This window comes from Ornithorhynchus anatinus, chromosome 11, assembly GCF_004115215.2.
Source record: "Ornithorhynchus anatinus isolate Pmale09 chromosome 11, mOrnAna1.pri.v4, whole genome shotgun sequence".
Classification (NCBI taxonomy): Eukaryota; Metazoa; Chordata; class Mammalia; order Monotremata; family Ornithorhynchidae; genus Ornithorhynchus; species Ornithorhynchus anatinus.
Genome location: NC_041738.1, coordinates 61,821,871 through 61,836,533, shown reverse-complemented (window position 1 = coordinate 61,836,533; position 14,663 = coordinate 61,821,871). Strand labels below are relative to the sequence as shown.

At 57.2% G+C, this 14,663-nt stretch overlaps 1 protein-coding gene across 2 annotated transcripts in view; it reads right to left on the bottom strand.

Annotated features, from left to right (window-relative positions):
* Positions 1–570: 570 nt before the first annotated feature.
* The window catches only part of LOC114815213 (cytochrome b561), a 35,303-nt gene continuing 21,210 nt past the window's right edge, over positions 571–14,663 (bottom strand). Inside the window, exons 1-6 of one of the 2 annotated variants that reach the window (XM_039913575.1) lie at positions 8,524–8,754; positions 5,243–5,466; positions 3,596–3,694; positions 3,151–3,254; positions 2,537–2,694; positions 571–2,267 (exon numbers count right to left, since the gene is read on the bottom strand). In XM_039913575.1, coding sequence (XP_039769509.1) covers positions 2,072–2,267; positions 2,537–2,694; positions 3,151–3,254; positions 3,596–3,694; positions 5,243–5,453 — 768 coding nt within the window. In that variant the 5' untranslated portion in view covers positions 5,454–5,466; positions 8,524–8,754 and the 3' untranslated portion in view covers positions 571–2,071. Of the gene's footprint in view, positions 2,268–2,536; positions 2,695–3,150; positions 3,255–3,595; positions 3,695–5,242; positions 5,467–8,523; positions 8,755–14,663 lie in introns of those variants that run through there. The other variant, XM_039913576.1, reaches the window with a different exon arrangement.

The following is a 14,663-nucleotide window of genomic DNA, read 5'->3' as shown; positions in this document are numbered from 1 at the left end:
CCTCCAAAAGCCATGGCTGTGCTCTTTCCACTAGACCACACTGCTTCTCGAGGCGGAGAAGCCGTTGGCCGGGCAGCTGTAGAGTTCCAGGCGAAGTGGAAGGGGAGGGGGCCGTCCCAGAGGGACCAGGAGGCATCAAAGCAATACTGAGGGCCCTGCTACCAAAATGGAAATCTGTGCCCCAAAGCCAAGAGCCTCGGAGCCATCTTAGATATTTGCAGCAGCCTCTGGGCACCTGCTTTTGTTTTTTGTTTTTTTGCGGGGGGGGGGGGGGGGGAGGGTGTGCTGTACTGGGCTCAGAGGAAATAAGGTGGGCCCTATCCACAAGGACCCTTTGAGGGAGTGATGGGAGGATTCCAATTAGGCTAAAGCCGGCCCCCCCCATCAAGGCAACTAGCCACTTCCACCTGCCACCTCAGAGACACATTTCCCTGCTTCTTGGTTTGCGATGAACACTGTTCTGTTCCTTCAGGCCGGGGCCGGGGCCGGGCGCATGGCTGAGCCCTCCCCGTGGTGGGGGACCAGCGGGGGAGCGGGGGCGCAGGCCGTGGTAAACCAGAGAGAGAGAGATAAGAGGTGAGCTGCACACATTTATTCGATCAGTCCCATCGGCCACACGCACACACAGATGCCACCGTGGACATCGCCGCAGGAGAGGAGCCGGGGCGGAGGAGGGGGAAGGAGGGGCACCGGGGGAGCGGGTGGTTGGACTGAGGGGAAACGGGTCCTGATAAGGCAGGGCGCTGGCCGCACCAGCCCTTATTGGCAGACCCCTGCCCTTAGTCCTGCCAGCAGAAAAATCACTTTTGGGAACTATCCCACCATTTCCAAGAATTAGGCAATGACTCTTCCCAGTCTGGCTCAGATTCCTTCCCAGTGTGTGGTTTTTATTTTGCCAAGGGGTCGGCAGGGTCTAGGTCCCGCCCCCCCCGCCAGCTGTGTCAGGCAGGCTCCTAGGGGCGGAAGGCCCTGCCCTCGTGGGACTTCCATTCTGCACAGCTGGAACACTGGCTCTGAGAAACGCAGGCCAAGCCTGGCTGGGGAGCGTCTAGGCCCCCCAGCCGCCCCCAACCCCCCGCCCCCACCTCCCTAAAAAGGTTAACAGTTGGCTGAGGCCTGAGCCTCGGGAGGGATGAGCTTGGGGCGCGGGGCCAAGCGACAGGAGGCAGGACCACCACACGCACGTGCAGGGCTGAGGGAGAGAGAGAGCAGCGCGGGGAGGGGGAGACTGAGACACCATTCACGTATTGTTACCGGCCCGAGGCCGAGACTACAGCAACAGTTCCAGAACCAACTAAAGCCCACTGAGGCAAGGGGCCGGGGACACGGTCCCCACAACCTCGGCTACTGGAGCGAGAGAGGGTTCTCAGCCCCAGAGGCCACGGGAGAAGGAACACAGGAGGACCGGAAGGAGGAAGGGCGGGGACGGGTCCAGGGAGGAGGAGGGGCCTCCTTAAAACAGAAAGCAGTAGGTGCAATTTTTCACTATAGGGGTGAGGAGGGCACTTGCGTACAAACACTCAGACACCCCCATCTTCCAACCCATGGGTGCTAGCCCTCCAGCCCCACGGCCCAGCCTCAGCCACTTGGAAACTAAGGAGATCCGGGGTTAGCGAGGCGGCCCGCAGGGAGCGTCAGGTCGGAGCTGGGCCCCGCTCCGGCTCCGCTCTGGAGGCAGGGAGGCAGGGAGTGCTGCTGGCCCCGCAGCCCAGGCCCCAGGCCGGACACCGAGGAGGACTGACAGCCAGTCCCAATGCCGGCCCCATCCCTGGGCCACGGGCCGGGCACCGAGGCAGACCAACCGACCACCCCACTGGCTCTCTGCGCCGCTGTGGTGAAGGGTGCCGGCAGCAGAGGTGCCACTTTCTGCCTTCACCCCCAGAGCAGAGTCGGGTGGGTGCGGGTGGGTGTGGGTGGATGGGGTGGGCGACTGGCTTCTAACATCCCGTTCTGCCCTGGGGAGGCGGGAGGAGGCGGGTGGCAGGGGGAAGGTGAGGCAGGGGAGACAGACACCACAGCACATACAGCTGGCCGAGGTTAGGAGGGGGCACTCATCCCCACCTCGTGGCCGTCACTGGCCGGCCCCGGGGCTGTCCCCTTCGGTCAGGGTTTTGAAGTCCATGGAGAGGGCCTGCTCCTCGGGCCGGGGAGGCCGCCGCCAGCCGGGCCGGGTGAGGATGTAGGTGACCACCACGCTGAAGGAGAGGAGGAGCAGGCCCAGGACGTTGGCCAGGATGCCCTCGGCTGGGAAGAGGCTGTACTTGGTCCTGCAGGTGGGCACGGGAGAGGGAAGGTGGCTGTCACCGGGCCCCGCCCTCCCCCACCAGGACCCCGGGTCCCTCTGCGACAGTCCCCCGCCCACCCCTCGCCCTCCAGACCCAGGACAGCCGTGGTCTGCAGCCTCCGGGACGGTCCCTCTCCCACCTCCCACCCCTCCCGGACAGCGTGCCCGTCCCACGCCACACCCCTCACCCGGCCCCGCCTGGGCCGGGGAGAGACACCAGAGGGGCGAGGCCGGGGCGGCCGAGACCCTCACCCTAGTCCAAACAGCAGGGCCTCCTTGATGCCCATCAGGGCCGTGCCCACGGACAGCAGGAAGAGGGCCGCCCCGAAGAAGACGTGCTGCGGCCGGTACAGGTTGCGGAGGGAGAAAGACGCTCCGGGGAACAGGAAGAAGCTGAAGCCAGCCAGCCACTGCAAAGAGAGGTGAGAGGGACATGCGAGGCGGCTATGGGCCGGGGGGAGGCCGGCCTCCCTAAGCCCGAGGGGGCAGGGCGTCGGTCGGCAGGAGCGAAGGAGTGATGGTCCTGGGGATTCCCTGCTCCCCGAAAAGGTTGACCGTTGGTTTAGGCCTGAGACTCAGGAGGGAGGAGCTCAGGACGAGGGGTGCAGGGCCGGGACCCGACTGGGTAGCGGAGGTGGGAACTGCACGGCTGGGTCCGGACCGGCCCCTAGAGACCCCTGAGTCTGAGTCTCCCCTCCACCGCAGGCCAGCAGCTCACAGGCCCCCTCCCCCAAGCCCCGGCTGGTGACCAGCAGGAACAAGGGGACGGGGGCTGGGGGGTGACGGGGAACCGGGAAAGGGGGGAAGGGGGAGGTCTCTGCCTCCAGCCTGGCAGGGGGGACGGGGGGAGGGGGAGTTGTACACACCTGAATGAAGTAGAGGCTGAAGACGAGGAGTCCGCACCAGCTATGTAAGCTGTACAGGTCGGCATAACCCTTCTTCCTGTGATAGTCAAACACCGCCACCAGCCCTGCAGCCCAGAACAGGGCCGGGGCATGAGGGCACAGGCCTGTCTGTGTCCCCCACCACCCACTGCCCAACCGCTCCCCCAACCCAACCCCCAGGGCTCCCTGGTCGGGGCAGCAAGGAGGGTTGAGGCACCAAATGGAAAATGGCTTTGGGAAGACAAGTCGGGGTTCGGGTCTCCGGGGTTCTAGTTCAGATTCAGCTCTGTGTCTTACCGTCTGTGCCTCAGTTTCGCCGCTTGGGCCTCTGCCACAGGGGGAGCTACATCCCTGGGCAGGGCAAATCTACCCAGGTCCGAGGGGTCGCGATGAGGTGGGGGTGAGTGGCGGGCAGGGAGAGACTCACCGATCAGGGCAAAAACGAAGGCGGCGACATGCAGCAGTCCATGCAGGACTTTGGTCGTGCGCTTGGACTCGGTCCTGAAGACCCGGTAGACCAGCAAGGCTGGGGAGGCAGGACAGGAGAGAGAGTCTGACCCCCACAGCCCCCACAGCCCACCGGAGGCAGGAAGGCAGGGCCCGCTGGAAAACCTCCACGCCCACGTTTTACCACCACTCCCCATGGGAGGTCGGGGTGAGGACGGGAGGGGACGGGCTGCCACCCATTCTGGCCGGCCCAGAATTCAGCTGGGTCCAAATCTCTCTGGATCTCTGTCGCCTAGCTCCCAGGCCGGGGCTGGGAGCGTCTGCTCATCTCATCTCATTTCCTAGCCACGCCACAGATCCAGGCAGTTAAACTGCCAGCTGCCCTGGTCACCAGGGGGACGGTGACGACCGCTAACCCACAGCGCCCGACAGCACTGCGGGGTGGGGGCGGGGAGGACGCCGGCTCAGTGGACGCTGCTCCGGCCTCCACCACCCCCTCCTCCTCCGGCCTCGCTCCTCCCGTCGGGACTTTTCGGTCCTCTCTACCTGGAGGGGAGGGGGGCAGCCAAGCAGACTGCACCGTTTCCTAGGTTCTATGGCCCGGGACCCGACCCTGTGGTCCCCTCCCAGCCGGACCCTGCCGGCCTGAGCTGGTCGGCCCTGACGGTCACCAAGACCAGGGCGATGTGTCCGGCCCTCGGCTGACCCCTGTCCGACCCAGAGGCTGGGTTCGTGGGGGAAAGGGGGACATCCTGTCCCCGCACCACACTTGACTTCCTCCTCCCCGACAACAGCCGGGGCGCTGAAACAGAAGCAGCCCCAGTCGGCTTGGCTACCCGCGGGCCCTCGACCGGGGTCATCCCCGGCCCCAGGAGCTGGGCCGGGTAACCGGACGGCCCCCGGCCCCCACCTCCCCTCACTCACTGGGGCTGAGGTCCGGAACTGCCCACCAGCCCTGTCCAGGGACAATCAATCAGTGGTATTTATTGAGCACTTACTGTGTGCAGAGCATTTTACTAAGCACTTGGGAGCAGTCAACAAAACAATAGCTAACTCTCTTCCCCTCTTCAAAGCTCTACTGAGGGCTCACCTCCTCCAGGAGGCCTTCCCAGATTGAGCCTTTCCCTCTGCTCCTCTTCCCCTCCCCATCGCCCCTACTCCCTACCTCTGCTCTAACCCCTTCCCCTACCTGCAGCACGTGTATATTTGTACATATTCATTACTCTATTTTATTAACGATGAGTATATAACTATGATTCTATTTATCTATTTTAATGGCATCGATGCCTGTCTACTTGTTTCGTTTTGTTGTCTGTCTCCCCCTTCTAGACTGTGAGCCCATTGTTGGGTAAGGATTGTCTCTATCTGTTGCCGAACTGTACATTCCAAGCGCTTAGCACAGTGCTCTGCACACAGTAAGCACGATCGATTGAATGACTGAGCAATAGTACAGACACATTCCCTGCCCACAACAAGCTTACAGTCTAGAGGGGGACAGACAATAAAAATAAACAAAATTACAGATGTGGACGTAAGTGCTGTGGGGGCGGGGGATGGGTCTGGGGCAGGAAGGTAGGTCCAACCTGGGCGGTGACCCTCATGTGCCCACCCACCGGCCCGCACTCACCGTCCCCCTGCAGGAAGATCATGCCGATGACCATGCAGAGCGGGTGAACGTTGAACTGGAGGGCGCTCTCCCAGGCGATGCCCCCGCGGTAGAGCCCCAGCCAGGCTCCCGTGGCCGCCACGCTGGCCAGGCCCAGGAGTTGGGATAGAGCCACGTAGTAGGGCAGCCCCGCGGGGGTGGGCGCCCTGCCGCCGCCATCGCCATTCTCCATGCTGGGGACCGCTCTGCAACAACACAGGAGTCGTGCCAGCTCCGCAACCCCTCCATCCCTCCAGCCAGCCCGTCGTCCACGCAGCCAGCCAGCCAGCCAACCAATTTATTGAGTGCAGACTAAGGGCCTGGGAGAGGACACTACAAAAGAGTTGGTAGCCAGGTCCCCTGCCCACAGGAGCTTCCAGTCTAGGGAGAGGCTGCCCCTCAACCCGGTCACCGGAAGCTGTCTCTCTTCCCCCTCCCCTGCTGCGGCACGACAGTTGCTCTGAGAGAGAGTCTCTGGACCCATCCAGGGAAGCCCCCCTCCCGCTCCCCATCCCCCGGCCCGCCAACAGCACCGATGGAGCATCCGCTGCCTGCCGAACAGCATATCGAGCGCTTGGGAGAGTTCCGTAGCGTTAGTAAACAGGATCCCTGTCCTCAAGGACCTTCCAGTCTAGAGGGTGGGCAGTGGAAATGACAGACACTGAAATAATTAGCTCCCAGAAATGTCCAAGTCCAGGTGGGAAGAAGCCCCCCAGTGCTCCTCTGAAGCCTCTGGAACGCTCTTTGATCTCCTCCAGCCGGGATGTCCATGCCCCAGTGGAAATGAAGCCCGAAGAAACCATTAGTGGGAGTTTTGGGGGGGGGGGTTGGGGGGAGGCGGGCCACCAATCCGCTCTCCTGTTCCAAACAACGTTCCCAAACAGGCTGGGGAGAGCAGCATCAAGGGAGGGCAAAGGGGAAGGATAGGGGGAGCCCACAGAGGCAGGCTTGGGAGGGGTGCTCTTCCCCTCATTGCCTCTGCTGGGGTAGCATTTCGCTTCTAAATCCAGACATCAAAAATTGGTATATTTTGAGGGCTCACTATGTGCAGAGCACTGTACCGAGCACTTGGGAGACTACAACACAGTTGGTAGACACCTTCCCTGCCCTCCTCTTCCAACGGGCCTTTCCCAACTACGTCCCCACCTCCCCTACTCCCTCCCCCTTCTACATCGCTCTAGCACTTGGATCTGTTCCCTTCAAACACTCGATATTCACCCCTCCTTCCGTCCCCAGTCCTTGTAACCATATCCACAGCTCATTTTAATGTCTGCCTCCCCTCTAGACTGTAAGCTCCTGGTGGGCAGGGAATGTGTCTACCAACTCTGTTGCCTTGTTTGGGAGAGTACTCTCTCGAACACTTAGTAGAGGTGCTCTGCACACAGTAAGTCCTCAATGAACACCCTTTTTTAAAATGGTATTTAAGCACTTACTATGTGCCAGGCAGTGTTCTAAGTGCTGGGGAAGATACAAAGTAAGCAGGTTGGACACAGTCCGTAGGCCTGGGAGGACACTGGGGAGCTGGGACGAGGGCTCATCTGGGCAAGTGGAAGTGCAAGAGCTAGGTCTGGGTCATTCTTCAACCAGGGCACTCACTGCCACCTGGGCTTGCCCTCTACCATCTCTCCACCCTCTCACCTTGCTAAAAACAGCACGGAAAGAGCCTGGGCCTAGAGAATCAGCGACTTACCTGTGTTCAAATCCTGGCTCTGCCGACTGCCTACTGTGTGACCTTGGGTAAGTCATTTCGCCTCTCTCTCGGCCTCAGTTTCCTCATCTGTCAAATGGGGATTCCATCCCTGTTCTCCCTCTTACTTAGACTGTGAGCCCTATATGGGACAGGGGCTGTGTCCAACCTGAGGATCATGTATTTACTATACTACTTAACAAGTATTACTATTGTTTATGAAATTAATATAATTATTATTAAGGTGTGACAAGCTCAAGCTACCTAGAACGGCCCGGCCCCTCGGGGGGGGGGGGGGGACCTGCCAAGAGTGGGGGCTGAGGCCAGGGCACCTGGGTTGGCATTCCCAACTGAGAAGCGGTGTGGCTTGGTGGATAGGGCACCGGCCCGGGATACGGAAGGACGTGGATTCTAATCCCAGCTCTGCCACTTGTATTCCGACAAGTCATTTCACTTCTCTGGGCCTCAGTTACCACATCTGTAAATTGGGGTTGAAGACCGTGAGCCCCACGAGGGACATGGACTGCGTCCCACCCGTTTATCTTGGATCTTCCCGGGTGCTGAAGAGTGGCTCAGTGGAAAGAGCACAGATTTAGGAGTCAGAGGTCATGGGTTCTAATCCCCGCTCTGCCACCTATCAGCTGTGTGACTTTGGGCAAATCACTTCACTTCTAGGTGCCTCAGTCACCCTTCTGGAAAATGGAGATGAAGACCGTGAGCCTCACGTGGGACGACCTGATCACCCTGCATCTACCCCGGCGCTTAGAACGGTGCTCGGCACACGGTCAGTACTTAACAAATACCTTATTATTGGAGTGCCTGGCACAGAGTAAGCCTTAACAGATGTCATTTTAAAAAAACTTGCGTCGGTTAAAGGCTGCCCCCGCCCCTCTGGAGGAGCCCGGCAACCTGTAGGCCTGAGTGGGCCCAGCCTGGGTTGGGGAGGAGAGGGGGCTGGAGGGTGGCGTCCCCCGGGGGTCTCTCAGCCCCTTCCCGGGCCTGGGGGCTGAGGCTGGCGGGGGGCTCCGGCTCCGGTGGGGGGGGGGGGTCCTGGGAGGTGGGGGGCGGCGGGGACCTTGTCCCCTTCTCCAGTGACAGCTGGGGGCTCAGCTGCAGCCCCACCCCCGACCCCGGCCGGGCCCCCTCCCCGCGGTAGCTCCATCGAGCCTGGACAGCGGGTCCCCTCGGGGCCCCGACCGTCCCTCCCTCCCGGACCCCCGGACCCCGGACCTCGGGGGCAGCAGGGGCAAGGAGGTGTTCCGGGCGGGGCGGACACCCCTCGGTGGGCGGGGGGGGGGGGTCCCTCGCCCGCCCCCTGCCCTTCCCCCTGTCCCTGCCCACACCGCCCCCCGCCCCCTCGGTGCCCGGCACGGGGGGGCGGACGACGCCCGGATCCCCCCGGCCCCGGGACACGGACCCTGGGACACAGACGGATCTCGGACACACTCGGACCCTCGGGCACAGACGGACCCCGGGACCCGGGGAGCCAGACGGACAGAGCGGTGCGCGCCCCCCGCCCGGAGACCCCCCTCCCCTCGGCCCCAGCGCAGCCCCCCGCGCAGCCCCCCGCGCCTACCTGCCGCCGCGGCTCCCCCCCCCCGCCAGGGGAGCTGGAGAAGGGGGGAAGGGGAGCGGGGTCACCGGACCCCCGACAGACACCGAGGGCCCCCCGACCCGGGCACGGCCCCACGCGCTCCGCTGCCGACCCCCGGCGGAGAGGAACAGAAAGCGGGGGGCGAGGGGCGAGGGGCGGGGCGCCGGCCCGGGAGGCGTCCAGCCGGCTCGACCGGTCCTTCCGCCCCCAGGCCCGCCCCTTTACACCGCCACGCCCCCCCCCCACCCCCCGGCCTGCAACCCGGGGCTGCCATGGAAACGGGACCCCGCCATCCCTCCATCCCCCCACCCCGGCAACCCGGCCGGGGGCAGGGGGAGGATGGGGAGGGGGAGAAGAGGTGAGGAGGGGGGAGGGAGGATGAAAGGGGGAGGAGGAGGAGGAGGAGGGAGGGAGGGAGGGAGGATGGAAGGGGGAGGAGAGGAGAAGGGAGGGAGGATGGGAGGAGGAGGAAGAAGAGGGAGGCGAAGAAATAGAAAGGGGAGTAGGTAAGGGGAGTAGGAGGGAAGGTGGGAGTAGGAGGAGGAGGGCGGGAGGATGGAAGGGGGAGGAAGGAGAAGGAGGGAGGATGGAAGGAGAGGAGGAGGGAGGGAGGGGGGATGGAAGGGGGAGGAGGAGGAAGAGAAAGAAGAGGGAGGGGAAGAAAGAGAAAGGGAGGAGAAAAGGGAGAGGAGGGAGGGAAGAAAAAGGAAGGAGGTAGAAGAGGAGGAGGGTGGGAACTGAATCCTGCCCCCCTGCCCCTTGCCCCCTCCTCCCCGCCCCGCCCTAGGGACAGTCTGGCTTCTTTCCCCCAAAATCTCCGCCGAGCAGCCAAGCGCCCCCTCGGAGGCCTGCGGGGCAGAGGGTCACCAAGCGGGCCCTTGGGGGATGGGGAAGGGAGGACCTTACTGCACTGCCGGCCAGAAGAATAACGGTGTTTATTAAGAATAATTAAGGTATTTGTTATGGGCTTACTATGTGCCAAGCACTGTTCTAAACGCTGGGGAGGGGGATACAAGGTAATCAGGCTGTCTCCCGTGAGGCTCACAGTCTTAATCCCCATTTGACAGAAGAGGTGACTGAGGCACAGAGAAGTGAAGGGACTTGACCAAAGTCACACATCTGACAAGTGGCGGAGCGGGGATTAGAATCCGTGACCTGTGACTTCCAAGCCCGGGCTCTTTCCACTGAGCACACTGCTTCCCTAACTCTGTGCCAAGCACTGTGATTAAACAAAGTGATAGATTCCGCATCATCAAGTGGGGATCGGTCCCCCTCTTTCCACTGAGCACACTGCTTCTCTAACTCTGTGCCAAGCACTGTGATTAAACAAAGTGATAGATTCCGCATCATCAAGTGGGGATCGGTCCCTGCCCCTCAGCAGCACCTTCTATGAGAGAGGGAAAGCCAATCCCTCCACCTCATCTTGCAGGTGAAGGAAACGCCTTGCCCAAGGACAAAGGGCCCCGGAGCGGCGGAGCCGGGATTAGACCCTGAGTCTCCTGATTCCCAAGCCCAAACTCTTGATGGACTTGGCCGTGCTGCTTTGTCCTCTTTGGATCAAGTTGGCTAGGTCCAGAGATGGAGGGGGAACCCAGAGGTCAATTGGTCCAGCCCCCAGTCTCCAGGCAAGTGAATGACAACTACGCTACTCAGGGCAGGTAGAATAAAAATCTACAGTGCTGGAAACCCCCCCACCTCTGAATGGTGTCCATCCAGGGTTTTATCATCTTTATGGTCAAGAAGCAGAGCTGTAAGCTAGTTGTGGGCAGGGAACATGTCTACCGTCTCTGTTATATTGTCCTCTCCCAAACGCTTAATGCAGTGCTTTGCACTCAGTAAACACTCAGTAAATACCATCGATTGATTGACTGTTTGATGGGAGTGCCCATGTGGGTCCTCCCAACTTTTACTTCTTGTGTAAATCCTCCAGAGACATGGAAAGGGACTAGTTCATTCATTCAATCGTATTTGTTAAGCGCTTACTGTGTGCAGAGCACCGTGCTAAGCGCTTGGACAGTATGATTCAGCAACAAAGAGAGACAATCCCTGCCCACAATGGGCGTACAGTCTAGAAGGGGGAAGACAGACATCAAAACAAGTAAACAGGCATCAATAGCATCGATATAAATAAATAGACTTATAGCTATCTACACATCAGAACAAGTAAACAGGCGTCAATAGCATCAATATAAATAAATAGAATTATAGCTATCTACACATCAGAACAAGTAAACAGGCATTTATATAAATAAATAGAATTATAGATATGTACATATATACCCAAGTGCTGTGGGGCGGAGGCGGGAGGTAGAGCAGAGGGAGCGAGTCAGGGTGATGGGGCAGGGAGGGGGAACTGAGGGAAGGGGAACAACCAGTGGCAATCAAAGTGGGCAGCCTGAAGTAGCCAACATATGGCGGTCCTGTGTATTCAAAAAAGACACGCTGATGGTGAAATTCACCTTTGAGTGCAGATGTGGCTGAAAAAGGACAATGCAGGACCAGTCACAGCAACACTGTGCACATAAAGAGGCTTTCCCTTAGTTTGTTATTTTTATACGATATTTGTTAAGCGCTTACTACGAGTCAAACTCTGTTCTGTTGTAGGCAGTGGAGTAGATACAAGTGAATTAAGTCAGACACAGCCCGTGTCCCACATGGGGCTTGCAGTCTTAATCCGCATTTTGCAGATGAGGTAATTGAGGCCCAGAAGTGAAGTGACTTATTCTGTGTTGTGTTCAATGTCTGCAGCCCCTGGTTCATTTTCTTGTCTGCCTCTTTGTCTCTCTTCTTGGCAGCTGTGCTCCGTGCTGGTCTGCCCTCAGCGACTGACTCCCAGTTTGCTGCTAAAATAATAAAAATCCTGATCGTATTTGTTAACCCCTTACTAAATACCAACCACTGTTCTAAGCACTGAGGTAGATGCAAGGTAATCAGAATGCAACACTGTCGGAAGCTTCGTTTCATTGTGTATTCAAATGGTTTCCTCTGACTTCCTGGCCTTCAGTTTTCCAATTTCAGCTCTCCAAAGGGACTATTTGGGTGTCCTGCAGTCACTCATTCTCTTCAGGTGTCCCACCCACCCAATTTAGCTGTGTTGATGTTAGCCAAACTTTACCCCCCCACACCCTCACACACACACGCAAACACCCAAACACACACCAGCCTTGCTGGGTAAACCTATGGGTAATGGGCTAACACAGCAGCAGAAGGCAGGGAGGAATTAAGAAGAGAGAGCAAACAAACTAAAGCAAACCAGTTAAGGCAACACACACAGAGGAGAGCAAAATAACCCATCAGACTAGTGCTGTTTCTGTCTGATGATAGAACTAAACCAACAAGGATTGAGCCCTCCTTGTCACCTTGGCCACTCCCTCTTCAGATCCTCTTCACGCCCCCCACCCTCACTCCCAAGGGCAATAGAGGTATTTATTGAATACCTGCTGGGGACAGAACACTCTACTAAATGCCATGAGGAATTAAAAAAGAAAACTCAATCCCTAGCACGGAGGATTTTGTATATAAAGGGGAACAGAGAACCAAACACTACCAGTACAAAATTCACACAACTTGAAAACATCAGGAAATGGGTACATGTATATTTCTTCCGTGTTTAAAGATTTCATTTCCGACAGTGAACTGCCCCTCCTGACGGTGAATTTTACTTGCGGACATGGGTGTGGCTGAAATTGCTGATGTCTGACTGATAGTCCCTCCCACACTGTGCGCATGCAGAGTTTGTCCTCTTGCCAGAAGCGGCTGCGTGAGGTTGGCATGACTGCAAGGGCCTGTCCAAAGATACTGATCTCTCAGCCTTTCTCAAAGATGCAGCCACCAATTTCTCTCAAATATGGCCATGTCACTGCTCTTCTCAAAGATGACGGCACCATGGCTTCTTTCAAAGATGACCGTGCCAGTGCCCTTCTCAAAGATGGCAGCGGGATGAAAGCCACCCATTAGTAGAGCAAATGTTGGGGTCTCCGTGGGGAGCTATCGAGGGCAACCATGGGGCTGTGTGGTCGCAAGGATGGCTGAAATGCTATGCGTGACATCATTAGAACGGCATAACATAATGGTGTCTTGGGGGCCAGGGGTAGGGGGGCATTTTGGTCCTAGGTAAGGCTGGCCGGAACACTGTCAGTCAGTCAATCAATCAATGGTATTTATGAAAGCTTACCATGTGCAGAGGACTAAACAGCATTAGTGGACAGCTTCTCTGCCCACAAAGAGCTTACTGTCTGGAAGGGGAGACAGGCATTAATAGAAATGTCTGTGGGTTAGCGCGTTTGCTTTTGGCTGTACCAGTCTGCTTCCAGTCTGCTTCCGGTTTGCTCAAGAAGTGTCACCCCTCCGCTCCTGCTTCCTACCTGGCTGGTCTATCTTCCAATACTTTATTGTTCTGATGCATCGTCTTGAGTTCTCCTTCGCTTTGTCTCTGAAATTTTTCTTCTGCCCTCGTTCTGTGTTTCTAGGGTGTGTTTTTTCCTTATGGTACTTCTTATGTGCTTACTATGTGCGAGACACTGTACTAAGCGCTGGAGTGGATACAAAATAATCAGTTTGGACACCATCCTTGTCCCTCTTGGGACTCACAGTCTAAGTAGGAGGAAGGAGGATGTAATCCCCATTTTACAGATGAGGTAACTGAGGTAAGAGAAGTGAAGTGACTTACCCAAGGCCACACAACAGACAAGTGATAGAGCCAGGATTAGAACCCAGAGTCTCTGACTTCCAGGTCTGGGTTCTTTCCATTAGGCCAAGTTGCTTACGGTCTCCTTCTTTCAGTTAACCCTAGAGCAGCTGCTTAGATTAATAATAATAATGATAGTTCAGCGTTTTACTATGTGCCAGGCACTATGGAACCAAATGCTGGGGGCGATACAATATAATCACATCAGACACAGTCCCCGTAGATAAGCAAGGAACACATAATCCAATTGTGTCCTAATGCAGAGCGTTTTACTAAGCACTTGGAAGACTACAGTGCAATCTAGCAGGGGGGGCAGATGCTAAAATGCTGTTCAGAAAAGAGAAAAAGGAAGTGAGTAAATGAAAAAAGTCCTGAGAAGCTGGAATAAAAGGCAAACCCTGGGGAGGGGGCAAGAATCTTAATCTGGGTTTGGGGGCAAGAGGTGTTTGTTTTTGTTTTTTTCAAATGGTGGAACGTATTGCTCTACATACACTATTTATTTATTCCTCGACTCCACCCTACCATTCTCTTGCTATTACCAGATGCATCCTTATTTTCCTTTCTGCCCCTACTGTTTATAAATCGTGTTGAACTGTCTGTTTCCCCTCTTAGATTGAAAGCTACTTGAGGGCAAGGAAGCAGCGTGGCCTAGTGGAAGGAGCCGGGACCTGAGAGTCAGAGGACCTGGGGACTGTCAGCTGTGTGACTTTGGGCAAGTCACTAAACTTCCCTGTGCCTCAGTTACCTCATCTGTAAAATGAGGATTAATTCTCTGAGCCCCATGTGGGACAACCTGATCACCTTGTATCCTCTCCAGCGTTTAGAACAGTGCTTTGCACATAGTAAGCGCTTAACAAACGCCATCATTATTAATTCTGGCTCTGTCACTTGTCTCCTGTATGACCTTGGGCAAATCACTTCACTTTTCTGTGCCTCGGTGACCTTATCTGTAAAATGGGGATTCAATCCTCCTCCCTCCAGTTTAGACTGTGAGCTCTATGTGGGACAGGGACTGTGTCCTACCTGATTATCTTGGATCTACTCCAGTGCTTGACATCCTAAGCATTTAAGTAGTGCCATAATAAAAGGGGAATGTAGTGCTTAATAACGTGTGCTTCGCCCAGTAAGCACTTGATAAATACCATTTTTAAATAATACTTGTTCAGGGCTTACTCTAAGCCAGGCACTGTACTGAGCACTGGGATTGATACAAGTTAATCAGAACGGATACAGTCCGTGTCCCACGGCTCATGGTCTTAATCCCCATTTCACAGAGGAGGTAACTGAGACAAAGGGAAGTTAGTGACTTGCCCACAGTCACCCAGCCGACAAGTGGCGGATCTGGAATTTGAACCCAGGTCCTCTAGCTCCCAGGTCCCTGTTCTTTCCACTAGGCCACGATGCTTCTCCACTGATTAATTAATTGAAAGAGGGG